Source organism: Anomaloglossus baeobatrachus, chromosome 9 (assembly GCF_048569485.1).
Source record: "Anomaloglossus baeobatrachus isolate aAnoBae1 chromosome 9, aAnoBae1.hap1, whole genome shotgun sequence".
Lineage (NCBI taxonomy): Eukaryota > Metazoa > Chordata > Amphibia > Anura > Aromobatidae > Anomaloglossus > Anomaloglossus baeobatrachus.
The window spans coordinates 208,684,615-208,704,187 of NC_134361.1; the positions used below are offsets into that span (position 1 = coordinate 208,684,615).

Here is a 19,573-nt window from a genome sequence, read left to right on the forward strand (position 1 = left end):
CTCTACTTACCGAGTCTCCTGCACTCTACTTACCGAGTCTCCTGCACTCTACTTACCGAGTCTCCTGCACTCTACTTACCGAGTCTCCTGCACTCTACTTACCGAGTCTCCTGCGCTCTACTTACCGAGTCTCCTGCGCTCTACTTACCGAGTCTCCGGGGCTGTACTTACCGAGTCTCCTGCGCTGCACTTACCGAGTCTCCTGCGCTGCACTTACCGAGTCTCCGGCGCTGCACTTACCGAGTCTCCTACACTCTACTTACCGAGTCTCCGGTGCTGTACCTACCGAGTCTCCTGCGCTCTACTTACCGAGTCTCCGGCGCTGTACTTACCGAGTCTCCTGCACTCTACTTACCGAGTCTCCTGCACTCTACTTACCGAGTCTCCTGCACTCTACTTACCGAGTCTCCTGCACTCTACTTACCGAGTCTCCTGCACTCTACTTACCGAGTCTCCTGCACTCTACTTACCGAGTCTCCTGCACTCTACTTACCGAGTCTCCTGCACTCTACTTACCGAGTCTCCTGCACTCTACTTACCGGTCTCCTGCACTCTACTTACCGAGTCTCCAGTGCTGTACTTACCGAGTTCTCCTGCGCTCTACTTACCGAGTCTCTGGCGCTGCACTTACCGAGTCTCCTGCACTCTACTTACCGAGTCTCCAGTGCTGTACTTACCGAGTCTCCTACACTCTACTTACCGAGTCTCCGGTGCTGTACTTACCGAGTCTCCTGCACTCTACTTACCGAGTCTCTGGCGCTGCACTTACCGAGTCTCCTGCACTCTACTTACTGAGTCTCTAGCGCCGTACTTACCGAGTCTCCTGCACTCTACAGTAGAGCGCCGGAGACTCGGTAAGTAGTCTCCGGCGCTGCACCTACCGAGTCTTCGGGGCTGCACCTACAGAGTCTCTGACCCTGCACCTACAGAGTCTCCGGCGCTGCACCTGCAGAGTCTCCGGCGCTGCACCTACAGAGTCTCCGGCGCTGTACTTACCGAGTGTCCGGTGCTGTACTTACAGAGTGTCCGGCGCTGTACTTACAGAGTGTCCGGCACTGTACTTACAGAGTGTCCGGTGCTGTACCTACCGAGTGTCCAGTGCAGCTGCTCATTCACCTCCAGGTCACTCACTATCACTCATACATATTCATGGCTTTCTCCGCCCACCAGCAGCCACCGCGTCTGTGATTGGCTGCAGTCAGACACGCCCCCACCCCAAGTGAGAGTCTGACTGCAGCCAATCAAAGCAGCTGTGCGCAGGTCCTGTAGATTGGTGTAAAAATAAACAAATGAATTGGCGTAGGGTCCACCCCATATTATGATACACAGCACAAATAAAGCACACGGCTCCAGGCTTCAGCCCCAGACATGCACTTATCTTGTCTGTGTAGCAAAATACAGTAAGAGGAACCTTTTTTTTTTTTAAATTATTTAAATAATAATAAAAAAGCAGAGTGCAGTCCCACCCAATTTTCATACCCTGCCATGATAAGGCCTGACAGTTTGGCGCTGATTTCTCAGGTTGGGGAGACCCATGCTTATTGGGCCCCCCCAGCCTAAAAATAGCAGCCTGCAGCAGCCCAGGATTGTCGGATCCATTGAGACAATCCCAGAACTTTACCCGTCTCTTCCCGTTGCCTTGGTGCAGTGCCAATTGGGGAAATAAGGGGTTAATGACAGCCCACAGCTTCCACTAAGCTCTAGATTAGTAATTGGAGGAAACTGAAACCCCCCCCATTACTAATCTGTAAGTGAAAAGAAATAAACACAAACCCCAAAAAAATCCTTTATTTGAAATAAAATACAAAAAAACCTCACCCCTTTCACCAATTTATTAACCACAAAACACCCAGGTCCAATGTAATCCACACAAGGTCCTACGACGATTCCAGCTCTGCTACATCTGAAGTGAACACCTGCTGTGAGCTTCAGGCAGAGAATGAGCGGTGACATCACTCAGGTTATTTGTGGTCACAGCTGGAGGTTCCAATGGTCCTCCACCTGTGATTACAGGGAACCTGACCTCATTGACCTCACCTGAGGTCAGGTTACCTCCGATCACAGGTGGAGGATCATGGAAACCTCCAGCTGGGACTGCAAATAACCTGACTGAAGCTCACAGTGGATGGTCACGTTCTATGGCCACGCTCTGTGCCTTCAGCTGTAGCAGAACTGGAATCTTTGTGGGACCTCGTGTGGATTACGTCAGACCTGAGTGTTTTTTAATGTCTTTTATTGCAAATAAAGGTTTTTTTTTGTTGTTTGTTTCTTTTCACTTACTAATCTGAGAATACCAGCTCCCTGCTTCATGATGGCTGGGTATCAAATTAGGGGGACCTGAAGTCGTTTTTTAACTTTCTAATTTAAAGAAGAAAAAAAAATCATATACGGTTCCTCTTATTTTGATACACAGCCAAGATAAGCGCAGGGCTGGGGGCTGCAGCCTGTAGCCGTGGGCTTTATCTGTGCTGGTATCATAATACGGGGGGACCCTATAACAATTTATTTTTACACTCTAGGAACACACACACACAGCGCCTCTGATTGTCTGCAGTCACACAGGCTGGGGGTGCGTCTGACTGCAGCCGGAGAAGCGGGGACTGCCGGTGGGAGATGGAAGCAGTGAATATGGATGGGCCAAAATGAGCGGCCCTGGACGTAGCATTACAGCCACGCCGCAGAGTAGGGAAGTAAAACGCGCCTGCTCCGATCCCCTATCCCTTCTACAACCATTTTAAAGCACTGGATTCTGGTCCACATAGACTTGTATGGGGACCGGCGTCAGGCCAAATATCTGGGATCCATTCCGGGCCGGAACCGAAACCCGGTTAGACCCACCGATCCCAGGTATCGATGAGCCCCCCATCACTGTTAGAGAGGAATCATAGGAGATCCCACACAAATTTGACTGCGGAGATCACATAGTACCTGGCATAATACTGCTCCAATGCAGAAAAATACAACTGCTATATGTACAAGAATATAACTCCTATAATACTGCCCAATATGTACAAAAATATAACTACTATAATACTGCCCCTATGTACAAGAATATAACTACTATAATACTGCCCCTATATACAAGAATATAACTACTATAATACTGCCCCTATGTACAAGAATATAACTACTATAATACTGCCCCCTATGTACAAGAATATAACTCCTATAATACTGCCCAATATGTACAAAAATATAACTACTATAATACTGCCCCTATGTACAAGAATATAACTACTATAATACTGCCCCTATATACAAGAATATAACTACTATAATACTGCCCCTATATACAAGAATATAACTACTATAATACTGCCCCTATATACAAGAATATAACTCCTATAATACTACCCAATATGTACAAGAATATAACTACTATAATACTGCCCCTATGTACAAGAATATAACTACTATAATACTGCCCCTATATACAAGAATATAACTCCTATAATACTACCCAATATGTACAAGAATATAACTACTATAATACTGCCCCCTATATACAAGAATATAACTACTATAATACTGCCCCTATGTACAAGAATATAACTACTATAATACTGCCCCCTATGTACAAGAATATAACTACTATAATACTGCCCCTATGTACAAGAATATAACTACTATAATACTACCCCCTATGTACAAGAATATAACTACTATAATACTGCCCCTATCTACAAGAATATAACTACTATAATACTGCCCCCTATGTACAAGAATATATCTACTATAATACTACCCAATATGTACAAGAATATAACTACTATAATACTGCTCCTATATACAAGAATATATCTACTATAATACTGCCCCCTATATACAAGAAAATATCTACTATAATACTACCCAATATGTACAAGAATATAACTACTATAATGCTGCTCCTATATACAAGAATATATCTACTATAATACTGCCCCTTATATACAAGAATATAACTACTATAATACTGCCCCTATGTACAAGAATATAACTACTATAATACTGCTCCTATGTACAAGAATATAACTACTATAATACTACCCCCCATGTACAAGAATATAACTACTATAATACTGCCCCTATCTACAAGAATATAACTACTATAATACTGCCCCCTATGTACAAGAGTATAACTACTATAATACTGCCCCTATGTACAAGAATATAGCTACTATAATACTGCCCCTATGTACAAGAATATAACTACTATAATACTGCTCCTATGTACAAGAATATAACTACTATAATACTGCCTCCTATGTACAAGAATATAACTACTATAATACTGCCCCTATGTACAAGAATATAGCTACTATAATACTGCCCCTATGTACAAGGATATAACTACTATAATACTGCTCCTATGTACAAGAATATAACTACTATAATACTGCTCCTATATACAAGAATATAACTACTATAATACTGCTCCTATGTACAAGAATATAACTACTATAATACTGCCACCCTATGTAGAAGAATATAACTACTATAATACTGCTCCTATATACAAGAATATAACTACTATAATACTGCTCCTATGTACAAGAATATAACTACTATAATACTGCTCCTATCTACAAGAATATAACTACTATAATACTGCCCCCTATGTACAAGAATATATCTACTATAATACTACCCAATATGTACAAGAATATAACTACTATAATACTGCTCCTATATACAAGAATATATCTACTATAATACTGCCCCCTATATACAAGAAAATATCTACTATAATACTACCCAATATGTACAAGAATATAACTACTATAATGCTGCTCCTATATACAAGAATATATCTACTATAATACTGCCCCTTATATACAAGAATATAACTACTATAATACTGCCCCTATGTACAAGAATATAACTACTATAATACTGCTCCTATGTACAAGAATATAACTACTATAATACTACCCCCCATGTACAAGAATATAACTACTATAATACTGCCCCTATCTACAAGAATATAACTACTATAATACTGCCCCCTATGTACAAGAATATAACTACTATAATACTGCCCCTATGTACAAGAATATAGCTACTATAATACTGCCCCTATGTACAAGAATATAACTACTATAATACTGCTCCTATGTACAAGAATATAACTACTATAATACTGCCTCCTATGTACAAGAATATAACTACTATAATACTGCCCCTATGTACAAGAATATAGCTACTATAATACTGCCCCTATGTACAAGGATATAACTACTATAATACTGCTCCTATGTACAAGAATATAACTACTATAATACTGCTCCTATATACAAGAATATAACTACTATAATACTGCTCCTATGTACAAGAATATAACTACTATAATACTGCTCCTATATACAAGAATATAACTACTATAATACTGCTCCTATGTACAAGAATATAACTACTATAATACTGCTCCTATGTACAAGAATATAACTACTATAATACTGCCTCCTATGTACAAGAATATAACTATAATACTGCCCCCTATGTACAAGAATATAACTACTATAATACTGCCCCCTATGTACAAGAATATAACTACTATAATACTGCCCCTATGTACAAGAATATAACTACTATAATACTGCTCCTATGTACAAGAATATAACTACTATAATACTGCCCCTATCTACAAGAATATAACTACTATAATACTGCCCCCTATGTACAAGAATATAACTACTATAATACTGCCCCCTATGTACAAGAATATAACTACTATAATACTGCCCCCTATGTACAAGAATATAGCTACTATAATACTGCCCCTATGTACAAGAATATAACTACTATAATACTGCCCCTATGTACAAGAATATAGCTACTATAATACTGCCCCTATGTACAAGGATATAACTACTATAATACTGCTCCTATATACAAGAATATAACTACTATAATACTGCTCCTATGTACAAGAATATAACTACTATAATACTGCCTCCTATGTACAAGAATATAACTATAATACTGCCCCCTATGTACAAGAATATAACTACTATAATACTGCCCCCTATGTACAAGAATATAACTACTATAATACTGCCCCCTATGTACAAGAATATAACTACTATAATACTGCCCCTATGTACAAGGATATAACTACTATAATACTGCCCCTATGTACAAGAATATAACTACTATAATACTGCCCCTATGTACAAGAATATAACTACTATAATACTGCCCCTATATACAAGAATATAACTACTATAATACTGCTCCCTATGTACAAGAATATAACTACTATAATACTGCTCCTATGTACAAGAATATAACTACTATAATACTGCCCCTATATACAAGAATATAACTACTATAATACTGCCCCCTATGTACAAGAATATAACTACTATAATACTGCCCCTATGTACAAGAATATATCTACTATAATACTGCCCACTATGTACAAGAATATAACTACTATAATACTATCCCTATATACAAGAATATAACTACTATAATACTATCCCTATGTACAAGAATATAACTACTATAATACTACCCCCTATATACAAGAATATAACTACTATAATACTGCTCCTATGTACAAGAATATAACTACTATAATACTGCTCCTATGTACAAGAATATAACTACTATAATACTGCCCCTATATACAAGAATATATCTACTATAATACTGCCCCCTATGTATAAGAATATAACTACTATAATACTGCCCCCTATGTATAAGAATATAACTACTATAATACTGCCTCCTATGTACAAGAATATAACTACTATAATACTGCTCCTATGTACAAGAATATAACTACTATAATACTGCCTCCTATGTACAAGAATATAACTGCTATAATACTGCCCCTATGTACAAGAATATAACTACTATAATACTGCTCCTATGTACAAGAATATAACTACTATAATACTGCTCCTATATACAAGAACATAACTGCTATAATACTGCCCCCTATATACAAGAATATAAGTACTATAATACTGCACCTATTTCATGGTTTCGGGGGGTCATGTGACTACAGGAAGAGACTGGATAAGAGAACTTTATTTATAATGAACAGTGTACAAAGTTGAACATTCCCATGCTCGGGTGGTTACGAGTCCTCGATCTTGTGCCTCAGTCCGTACAGAATCTCCATCTGCTTCCTCTTGGCCTTGGCCCGGGTGATGGTCATTTTGAGGAGCTGGCAGTACAGCTCCATGGCGGAGGGGCTGTCGTCGTTTCCGGGGATGGGGTAGCTGATCAGGCTGGGGTTGCAGTTGGTGTCCACAATTCCCACTGTTGGGATGTTCATTTTGGCGGCGTCCCGGATGGCGACGTGCTGCTCAAACACCGTGGTGAGAGTCCCCAGGAAGACAATGAGGTCCGGGAGGCGGACGCCGAGGCCGTACTGGATATGGGCGTTGGTGAGCAGGCCGCCCCTCCAGAACCGGGTGTGGGCGTACTCCCCGCACTCCTCCGCCAGAGTCTCCACCCTGTGACCAAACTGACGATTGCGGCAAATAAACAAGATGATTCCGTTGCGGTAAGCGACGTGTGCGGTGAAGTTCAGTGCGAGCTGCAGGTGCTCCAGCGTCTTCTCCAGATCGATGATGTCCTGATCCAACCGGCAGCCAAAGATGTACGGCTCCATCAGCCTAGCGAAACAGGAAACAGGGGCAGGAATGAGCGGGGCCAAAAACCTGCAACTATCAGCCTAGAGAAACGGGCAACAGGGGCAGAAATATGAGGGGCCAAAAACCTGCATCCATCAGCCTAGAGAAACGGGCAACAGGGGCAAAAATGAGCGGGGCCAAAAACCTGCATCCATCAGCCTAGAGAAACGGGAAACAGGGGCAAAAATGAGAGGGGCCAAAAACCTGCATCCATCAGCCTAGAGAAACGGGCAACAGGGGCAGAAATATGAGGGGCCAAAAACCTGCATCCATCAGCCTAGAGAAACGGGAAACAGGGGCAAAAATGAGCAGGGCCAAAAACCTGCATCCATCAGCCTAGAGAAACGGGCAACAGGGGCAGAAATGAGCGGGGCCAAAAACCTGCATCTATCAGCCTAGAGAAACGGGAAACAGGGGCAGAAATGAGAGGGGCCAAAAACCTGCATCCATCAGCCTAGAGAAACGGGGAAGAAATGAGCGGGGAAAAAAACCTGCATCCATCAGCCTAGAGAAACGGGAAACAGGGGCAGAAATGAGCAGGGCCAAAAACCTGCATCCATCAGCCTAGAGAAACGGGAAACAGGGGCAGAAATGAAAGGGGCCAAAAACCTGCATCCATCAGCCTAGAGAAACGGGAAACAGGGGCGGAAATGAGCAGGGCCAAAAACCTGCATCCATCAGCCTAGAGAAACGGGAAACAGGGGCAGAAATGAGAGGGGCCAAAAACCTGCATCCATCAGCCTAGAGAAACGGGGAAGAAATGAGCGGGGAAAAAAACCTGCATCCATCAGCCTAGAGAAACGGGAAACAGGGGCAGAAATGAGCAGGGCCAAAAACCTGCATCCATCAGCCTAGAGAAACGGGCAACAGGGGCAGAAATATGAGGGGCCAAAAACCTGCATCCATCAGCCTAGAGAAACGGGAAACAGGGGCAGAAATATGAGGGGCCAAAAACCTGCATCCATCAGCCTAGAGAAACGGGAAACAGGGGCAAAAATGAGCAGGGCCAAAAACCTGCATCCATCAGCCTAGAGAAACGGGAAACAGGGGCAAAAATGAGCAGGGCCAAAAACCTGCATCCATCAGCCTAGAGAAACGGGAAACAGGGGAGGAAATGAGCGGTGCCAAAAACCTGCATCCATCAGCCTAGAGAAACGGGAAACAGGGGCAGAAATGAGCGGTGCCAAAAACCTGCATCCATCAGCCTAGAGAAACGGGCAACAGGGACAGAAATGAGCGGGGCCAAAACAAAAGGTTAGTAATACAAGGAAATCGTGGTGGCTTCTCTGCAGCGCCACACTTGCTGCAGGTTGTGTGTGGTACTGCAGCTCGACCCAATGCACGTTAATGGATCTGACCAGCATTGCCACACACAACCGTGGACAGGCGTGGTGCAGATTGAATCCCATGTGACTGCTCAGGCTTCACGCCTGACCCCTCGCGGTGGACGCACCGGTGCCGGCATCCTTTCTTGTGTCCCAGGTGAACCCGCGCATCGAACAGCGCCCGCACCGACAGCAGCTCCTTCACATTGAAGAAATCCGGGTGCTTCAGGGGCTCGGACACCAGCCAGTCCGTGAAATCTGGAAGGAAAAGGGGATGAAAGAGTTAACTCCGAATTAGTACAACTTTATCCGTCATTGGGGGAACGTCCAGTCACTGACCCTTCACATTGGTCTCGGGGGTCTCGGCTGCGGGGGACGGGGTGCTGCCGAATGTTCTGCTGCCTGGACTAACGGTTGAGAGGAGCCGCGGTGACCCTGCTGCCGCCGGGAGGACGAGAGCGGAAAACCTCGGGACCACTGAAACACAAAACAGCATCGGGTTCAGGGGGGCTCATGTAATGGGGGAGCAAGAGGGGGGGCTCTGAGGTTAGAAAACAAGACCACCCCCCACAGTCCTGCCGGTCCCTATACACAACCCCCCTCCACAGTCCTGCCGGTCCCTATACACAACCCCCCTCCACAGTCCTGCCAGTCCCTATACACAACCCCCCTCCACAGTCCTGCCAGTCCCTATACACAACCCCCCTCCACAGTCCTGCCAATCCCTATACACAACCCCCCTCCACAGTCCTGCCAGTCCCTATACACAACCCCCCTCCACAGTCCTGCCGGTCCCTATACACAACCCCCCTCCACAGTCCTGCCAATCCCTATACACAACCCCCCTCCACAGTCCTGCCAGTCCCTATACACAACCCCCCTCCACAGTCCTGCCAGTCCCTATACACAACCCCCCTCCACAGTCCTGCCGGTCCCTATACACAACCCCCCTCCACAGTCCTGCCGGTCCTTATACACACCCCCCCCCTCCACAGTCCTGCCGGTCCCTATATACACACACACACACACACACCTCAGTCCTGCCGGTCCCTATATACACACACACACCTCAGTCCTGCCGGTGGCTATATACACACACACACACACACACCTCAGTCCTGCCGGTCCCTATATACACACACACACACACACCTCAGTCCTGCCGGTCCCTATATACACACACACACACACACCTCAGTCCTGCCGGTCCCTATATACACACACACACCTCAGTCCTGCCGGTCCCTATATACACACACACACCTCAGTCCTGCCGGTCCCTATATACACACACACCTCAGTCCTGCCGGTCCCTATATACACACACACACCTCAGTCCTGCCGGTCCCTATATACACACACACACCTCAGTCCTGCCGGTCCCTATATACACACACACCTCAGTCCTGCCGGTGGCTATATACACACACACACCTCAGTCCTGCCGGTGGCTATATACACACACACACACACCTCAGTCCTGCCGGTCCCTATACACACACACACACACCTCAGTCCTGCCGGTCCCTATACACACACACACCTCAGTCCTGCCGGTCCCTATACACACACACACACACACCTCAGTCCTGCCGGTCCCTATATACACACACACACACCTCAGTCCTGCCGGTCCCTATATACACACACACACACACCTCAGTCCTGCCGGTCCCTATATACACACACCTCAGTCCTGCCGGTCCCTATATATACACACACACACACCTCAGTCCTGCCGGTCCCTATATATACACACACACACACCTCAGTCCTGCCGGTCCCTATATATACACACACACACACCTCAGTCCTGCCGGTCCCTATATATACACACACACACACCTCAGTCCTGCCGGTCCCTATATATACACACACACCTCAGTCCTGCCGGTCCCTATATATACACACACACACACCTCAGTCCTGCCGGTCCCTATATATACACACACACCTCAGTCCTGCCGGTCCCTATATATACACACACACACACCTCAGTCCTGCCGGTCCCTATATATACACACACACCTCAGTCCTGCCGGTCCCTATATATACACACACACCTCAGTCCTGCCGGTCCCTATATATACACACACACCTCAGTCCTGCCGGTCCCTATATATACACACACACCTCAGTCCTGCCGGTCCCTATATATACACACACACCTCAGTCCTGCCGGTCCCTATATATACACACACACCTCAGTCCTGCCGGTCCCTATATATACACACACACCTCAGTCCTGCCGGTCCCTATATATACACACACACCTCAGTCCTGCCGGTCCCTATATATACACACACACCTCAGTCCTGCCGGTCCCTATATATACACACACACCTCAGTCCTGCCGGTCCCTATATATACACACACACCTCAGTCCTGCCGGTCCCTATATATACACACACACCTCAGTCCTGCCGGTCCCTATATATACACACACACCTCAGTCCTGCCGGTCCCTATATATACACACACACCTCAGTCCTGCCGGTCCCTATATATACACACACACCTCAGTCCTGCCGGTCCCTATATATACACACACACCTCAGTCCTGCCGGTCCCTATATATACACACACACACCTCAGTCCTGCCGGTCCCTATATATACACACACACCTCAGTCCTGCCGGTCCCTATATATACACACACACCTCAGTCCTGCCGGTCCCTATATATACACACACACCTCAGTCCTGCCGGTCCCTATATATACACACACACCTCAGTCCTGCCGGTCCCTATATACACACACACACCTCAGTCCTGCCGGTCCCTATATACACACACACCTCAGTCCTGCCGGTCCCTATATACACACACACCTCAGTCCTGCCGGTCCCTATATACACACACACACCTCAGTCCTGCCGGTCCCTATATACACACACACACCTCAGTCCTGCCGGTCCCTATATACACACACACACCTCAGTCCTGCCGGTCCCTATATACACACACACCTCAGTCCTGCCGGTCCCTATATACACACACACACCTCAGTCCTGCCGGTCCCTATATACACACACACACCTCAGTCCTGCCGGTCCCTATATATACACACACACCTCAGTCCTGCCGGTCCCTATATATACACACACACACCTCAGTCCTGCCGGTGGCTATATACACACACACCTCAGTCCTGCCGGTCCCTATACACACACACACACACCTCAGTCCTGCCGGTCCCTATACACACACACACACCTCAGTCCTGCCGGTCCCTATATACACACACACCTCAGTCCTGCCGGTCCCTATACACACACACACACCTCAGTCCTGCCGGTCCCTATACACACACACACACCTCAGTCCTGCCGGTCCCTATACACACACACCTCAGTCCTGCCGGTCCCTATATATACACACACACCTCAGTCCTGCCGGTCCCTATATATACACACACACCTCAGTCCTGCCGGTGGCTATATACACACACACACACCTCAGTCCTGCCGGTCCCTATATACACACACCTCAGTCCTGCCGGTCCCTATATATACACACACACACACACCTCAGTCCTGCCGGTCCCTATATATACACACACACCTCAGTCCTGCCGGTCCCTATATATACACACACACCTCAGTCCTGCCGGTGGCTATATACACACACACACCTCAGTCCTGCCGGTCCCTATATACACACACACACATCAGTCCTGCCGGTCCCGCTCCCGGCAGCAGTGTCCTCACCAGTCCGGAGGATCGCGCCCAGTGCAGGGGCGGCCATGCTGCTGTGTGCCGGGGAAGGTCACTCCGCGCCGCTTCCTCTCCGGGCGCCGCCTCTTCCAGCAGTGACCGCAGCGCCACCTGGTGGAGGAGCACAGACATGGCGCGGGTTCAGGGCTGGAGATTCCTCTCCTCACTTGTCTTATCGCTTTGTCTGGTGTCACTGATGACTCGCATTGCACTCGGCTCCATGTGCAGCCCCATGTACAACCCCAGACCTCATGTACAGTCCAATGTGCAGCCCCATGTAAAGCCCCAGACCTCATGTACAGTCCAATGTGCAGACCCATGTAAAACCCCAGACGCCATGTATAACCCCATGTAAGGCCCCATGTGCAGCCCCGGACCTCATGTACAGTCCCATGTAAGGCCTCATGTAAAGCCCCAGACCTCATGTACAGTCCCATGTAAGGCCCCATGTACAGCACCAGACCTCATGTACAATTCCAGACCTCATGTACAGTCCCATGTAAGGCCACATGTACAGCCCCAGACATCATGTACAACCCTATGTAAGGCCCCATGTACAGTTCCAGACCTTATGTAGTCTCATGTAAAGCCCCAGACCTCATGTACAGTCCCATGTAAGGCCCCATGTGCAGCCCCAGACCTCATGTACAGTCCCATGTAAGGCCTCATGTAAAGCCCCAGACCTCATGTACAGTCCCATGTAAGGCCCCATGTACAGCACCAGACCTCATGTACAATTCCAGACCTCATGTACAGTCCCATGTAAGGCCACATGTACAGCCCCAGACATCATGTACAACCCTATGTAAGGCCCCATGTACAGTTCCAGACCTTATGTAGTCTCATGTAAAGCCCCAGACCTCATGTACAGTCCCATGTAAGGCCCCATGTGCAGCCCCAGACCTCATGTACAACCCCATGTAAGGCCACATGTGCAGCCCCAGACCTCATGTACAGTCCCATGTAAGGCCCCATGTGCAGCCCCAGACCTCATGTACGGCCCCATCCCATATATAGTCCCAGACCTCATGTGCAGCCCCATGTACAGTCCCATGTAAGGCCTCATGTACAGTTCCAGACCTCATGTACAACCCCATGTAAGACCCCATGTGCAGCCCCAGACCTCATGTACAGTCCCATGTAAAGCCCCAGACCTCATGTACAGTCCCATGTAAAGCCCCAGACCTCATGTACAGTCCCATGTAAGGCCCCATGTGCAGCCTCAGACCTCGTGTACAATTCCAGACCTCATGTACAGTCCCATGTTAGGCCCCATGTACAGCCCCAGACCTCATGTACAATTCCAGACCTCATTTACAGTCCCATGTAAGGCCCCATGTGCAGCCTCAGACCTCGTGTACAATTCCAGACCTCATGTACAGTCCCATGTTAGGCCCCATGTAAAGCCCCAGACCTCATGTACAGCCCCATGTATAGTCCCAGACCTCATGTGCAGCCCCATGTACAGTCCCAAGTGCAGCCCCATGTACAGTCCCGTGTAAGGCCCCATGTACAGCCCCATGTACAGTTCCAGACCTCATGTAAGGCCACAAGTGCAGCCCCAGTCCTCATGTACAGTTCCATGTAAGGCCACATGTACAGCCCCAGACATCATGTACAACCCCATGTAAGGCCCCATGTGCAGCCCCGGACCTCATGTACAGTCCCATGTAAGGCCCCATGTACAGTTCCAGACCTTATGTAGTCCCATGTAAAGCCCCAGACCTCATGTACAGTCCCATGTAAGACCCCATGTGCAGCCCCAGACCTCATGTACAGTCCCATGTAAGGCCCCATGTGCAGCCCCAGACCTCATGTACGGCCCCATCCCATGTATAGTCCCAGACCTCATGTGCAGCCCCATGTACAGTCCCATGTAAGGCCTCGTGTACAGTTCCAGACCTCATGTACAACCCCATGTAAGACCCCATGTGCAGCCCCAGACCTCATGTACAGTCCCATGTAAAGCCCCAGACCTCATGTACAGTCCCATGTAAGGCCCCATGTGCAGCCTCAGACCTCGTGTACAATTCCAGACCTCATGTACAATTCCAGACCTCATTTACAGTCCCATGTTAGGCCCCATGTACAGTCCCAGACCTCATGTACGGCCCCATGTACAGTCCCAAGTGTAGCCCCATGTACAGTCCCGTGTAAGGCCCCATGTACAGCCCCATGTACAGTTCCAGACCTCATGTAAGGCCACAAGTGCAGCCCCAGTCCTCATGTACAGTTCCATGTAAGGTCACATGTACAGCCCCAGACATCATGTACAACCCCATGTAAGGCCCCATGTACAGTTCCAGACCTTATGTAGTCCCATGTAAAGCCCCAGACCTCATGTACAGTCCCATGTAAGGCCCCATGTGCAGCCCCAGACCTCATGTACAACTCCATGTAAGGCCACATGTGCAGCCCCAGACCTCATGTACAGTCCCATGTAAGGCCACAGACCTCATGTACAGTCCCATGTAAGGCCCCATGTGCAGCCCCAGACCTCATGTACGGCCCCATCCCATGTATAGTCCCAGACCTCATGTGCAGCCCAATGTACAGTCCCATGTAAGGCCTCATGTACAGTTCCAGACCTCATGTACAACCCCATGTAAGACCCCATGTGCAGCCCCAGACCTCATGTACAGTCCCATGTAAAGCCCCAGACCTCATGTACAGTCCCATGTAAAGCCCCAGACCTCATGTACAGTCCCATGTAAGGCCCCATGTGCAGCCTCAGACCTCGTGTACAATTCCAGACCTCATGTACAGTCCCATGTTAGGCCCCATGTACAGCCCCAGACCTCATGTACAATTCCAGACCTCATTTACAGTCCCATGTAAGGCCCCATGTGCAGCCTCAGACCTCGTGTACAATTCCAGACCTCATGTACAGTCCCATGTTAGGCCCCATGTAAAGCCCCAGACCTCATGTACAGCCCCATGTATAGTCCCAGACCTCATGTGCAGCCCCATGTACAGTCCCAAGTGCAGCCCCATGTACAGTCCCGTGTAAGGCCCCATGTACAGCCCCATGTACAGTTCCAGACCTCATGTAAGGCCACAAGTGCAGCCCCAGTCCTCATGTACAGTTCCATGTAAGGCCACATGTACAGCCCCAGACATCATGTACAACCCCATGTAAGGCCCCATGTGCAGCCCCGGACCTCATGTACAGTCCCATGTAAGGCCCCATGTACAGTTCCAGACCTTATGTAGTCCCATGTAAAGCCCCAGACCTCATGTACAGTCCCATGTAAGACCCCATGTGCAGCCCCAGACCTCATGTACAGTCCCATGTAAGGCCCCATGTGCAGCCCCAGACCTCATGTACGGCCCCATCCCATGTATAGTCCCAGACCTCATGTGCAGCCCCATGTACAGTCCCATGTAAGGCCTCGTGTACAGTTCCAGACCTCATGTACAACCCCATGTAAGACCCCATGTGCAGCCCCAGACCTCATGTACAGTCCCATGTAAAGCCCCAGACCTCATGTACAGTCCCATGTAAGGCCCCATGTGCAGCCTCAGACCTCGTGTACAATTCCAGACCTCATGTACAATTCCAGACCTCATTTACAGTCCCATGTTAGGCCCCATGTACAGTCCCAGACCTCATGTACGGCCCCATGTACAGTCCCAAGTGCAGCCCCATGTACAGTCCCGTGTAAGGCCCCATGTACAGCCCCATGTACAGTTCCAGACCTCATGTAAGGCCACAAGTGCAGCCCCAGTCCTCATGTACAGTTCCATGTAAGGTCACATGTACAGCCCCAGACATCATGTACAACCCCATGTAAGGCCCCATGTACAGTTCCAGACCTTATGTAGTCCCATGTAAAGCCCCAGACCTCATGTACAGTCCCATGTAAGGCCCCATGTGCAGCCCCAGACCTCATGTACAACTCCATGTAAGGCCACATGTGCAGCCCCAGACCTCATGTACAGTCCCATGTAAGGCCACAGACCTCATGTACAGTCCCATGTAAGGCCCCATGTGCAGCCCCAGACCTCATGTACGGCCCCATCCCATGTATAGTCCCAGACCTCATGTGCAGCCCAATGTACAGTCCCATGTAAGGCCTCATGTACAGTTCCAGACCTCATGTACAACCCCATGTAAGACCCCATGTGCAGCCCCAGACCTCATGTACAGTCCCATGTAAAGCCCCAGACCTCATGTACAGTCCCATGTAAAGCCCCAGACCTCATGTACAGTCCCATGTAAGGCCCCATGTGCAGCCTCAGACCTCGTGTACAATTCCAGACCTCATGTACAGTCCCATGTTAGGCCCCATGTACAGCCCCAGACCTCATGTACAATTCCAGACCTCATTTACAGTCCCATGTAAGGCCCCATGTGCAGCCTCAGACCTCGTGTACAATTCCAGACCTCATGTACAGTCCCATGTTAGGCCCCATGTAAAGCCCCAGACCTCATGTACAGCCCCATGTATAGTCCCAGACCTCATGTGCAGCCCCATGTACAGTCCCAAGTGCAGCCCCATGTACAGTCCCGTGTAAGGCCCCATGTACAGCCCCATGTACAGTTCCAGACCTCATGTAAGGCCACAAGTGCAGCCCCAGTCCTCATGTACAGTTCCATGTAAGGCCACATGTACAGCCCCAGACATCATGTACAACCCCATGTAAGGCCCCATGTGCAGCCCCGGACCTCATGTACAGTCCCATGTAAGGCCCCATGTACAGTTCCAGACCTTATGTAGTCCCATGTAAAGCCCCAGACCTCATGTACAGTCCCATGTAAGACCCCATGTGCAGCCCCAGACCTCATGTACAGTCCCATGTAAGGCCCCATGTGCAGCCCCAGACCTCATGTACGGCCCCATCCCATGTATAGTCCCAGACCTCATGTGCAGCCCCATGTACAGTCCCATGTAAGGCCTCGTGTACAGTTCCAGACCTCATGTACAACCCCATGTAAGACCCCATGTGCAGCCCCAGACCTCATGTACAGTCCCATGTAAAGCCCCAGACCTCATGTACAGTCCCATGTAAGGCCCCATGTGCAGCCTCAGACCTCGTGTACAATTCCAGACCTCATGTACAATTCCAGACCTCATTTACAGTCCCATGTTAGGCCCCATGTACAGTCCCAGACCTCATGTACGGCCCCATGTACAGTCCCAAGTGCAGCCCCATGTACAGTCCCGTGTAAGGCCCCATGTACAGCCCCATGTACAGTTCCAGACCTCATGTAAGGCCACAAGTGCAGCCCCAGTCCTCATGTACAGTTCCATGTAAGGTCACATGTACAGCCCCAGACATCATGTACAACCCCATGTAAGGCCCCATGTACAGTTCCAGACCTTATGTAGTCCCATGTAAAGCCCCAGACCTCATGTACAGTCCCATGTAAGGCCCCATGTGCAGCCCCAGACCTCATGTACAACTCCATGTAAGGCCACATGTGCAGCCCCAGACCTCATGTACAGTCCCATGTAAGGCCACAGACCTCATGTACAGTCCCATGTAAGGCCCCATGTGCAGCCCCAGACCTCATGTACGGCCCCATCCCATGTATAGTCCCAGACCTCATGTGCAGCCCAATGTACAGTCCCATGTAAGGCCTCATGTACAGTTCCAGACCTCATGTACAACCCCATGTAAGACCCCATGTGCAGCCCCAGACCTCATGTACAGTCCCATGTAAAGCCCCAGACCTCATGTACAGTCCCATGTAAGGCCCCATGTGCAGCCTCAGACCTCGTGTACAATTCCAGACCTCGTGTACAATTCCAGACCTCATTTACAGTCCCATGTAAAGCCCCAGACCTCATGTACAGTCCCATGTTAGGCCCCATGTACAGCCCCAGACCTCATGTATGGCCCCATGTATAGTCCCAGACCTCATGTGCAGCCCCATGTACAGTCCCAAGTGCAGCCCCATGTACAGTCCCGTGTAAGGCCCCATGTACAGCCCCATGTACAGTTCCAGACCTCATGTAAGGCCACAAGTGCAGCCCCAGACCTCATGTACAGTTCCATGTAAGGCCCCATGTGCAGCCCCAGACCTCATGTACAACCCCATGTAAGGCCCCATGTGCAGCCCCAGACCTCATGTACAGCCCCATGTAAGGCCACATGTACAGCCCCAGTCCTCATGTACAGTCCCATGTAAGGCCACATGTACAGCCCCAGACCTCATGTACAACCCCATGTAAGGCCCCATGTGTAGCCCCAGACCTCATGTACAGTTCCATGTAAGGCCACATGTACAGCCCCAGACCTCATGTACAACCCCATGTAAGGCCCCATGTGTAGCCCCAGACCTCATGTACAGTCCCATGTAAGGCCACATGTACAGCCCCAGACCTCATGTACAACCCCATGTAAGGCCACATGTACAGCCCCAGTCCTCATGTACAGTCCCATGTAAGGCCCCATGTGCAGTCCCAGACCTCATGTACAGTTCCATGTAAGGCCACATGTACAGCCCCAGACCTCATGTACAGTCCCATGTAAGGCCCCATGTACAGCCCCAGTCCTCATGTACAGTTCCATGTAAGGCCACATGTACAGCCCCAGACCTCATGTACAGTCCCATGTAAGGCCCCATGTACAGCCCCAGTCCTCATGTACAGTTCCATGTAAGGCCACATGTACAGCCCCAGACCTCATGTACAGTCCCATGTAAGGCCCCATGTACAGCCCCATGTAAGGCCCCTTCACATGTCTGTGATTCCGGTACATGTGACGTCTGGTTTTATATGTACTGGAATCTCATAAGCCAACCAGTTACGATCATTGGTCTGCACACCTGTTTTTTCACAGACGTCTGTCCTTGTGGCACACGCGTGTCCGTGGGCTCCACACAGCGACATGTCTGTTTTCCTCCGGCAGCACGGGTGTGACACGGCCCGTACACCATACACTGATCAGCACA

At 48.7% G+C, this 19,573-nt stretch overlaps 1 protein-coding gene across 1 annotated transcript; it reads right to left on the reverse strand.

Moving 5' to 3' along the window:
- Nucleotides 1-7,002: 7,002 nt before the first annotated feature.
- Nucleotides 7,003-19,564, reverse strand: MRPS2 (mitochondrial ribosomal protein S2). The gene is made up of 5 exons (XM_075322911.1): nt 19,448-19,564; nt 12,667-12,783; nt 9,296-9,433; nt 9,085-9,214; nt 7,003-7,613 (listed from the first exon to the last, which is right to left on the reverse strand). Exons 2-5 carry the CDS (start codon nt 12,701-12,703, stop codon nt 7,070-7,072), a joined length of 849 nt encoding a protein of 282 aa, XP_075179026.1. The 5' UTR covers nt 12,704-12,783; nt 19,448-19,564; the 3' UTR covers nt 7,003-7,069.
- Nucleotides 19,565-19,573: the final 9 nt, after the last annotated feature.

Excerpts from the sequence above, each read along its gene's own strand:
- MRPS2 (XM_075322911.1), bottom strand. The coding sequence starts at position 12,703 with ATGGCCGCCCCTGCACTGGGCGCGATCCTCCGGACTG. Across the intron at positions 9,434-12,666 it reads GGGCGCGATCCTCCGGACTG|TGGTCCCGAGGTTTTCCGCT; the intron begins GTGAGGACACTG and ends TTTGTGTTTCAG. Across the intron at positions 7,614-9,084 it reads AAGAAAGGATGCCGGCACCG|GCTGATGGAGCCGTACATCT; the intron begins GTGCGTCCACCG and ends CTGTTTCGCTAG.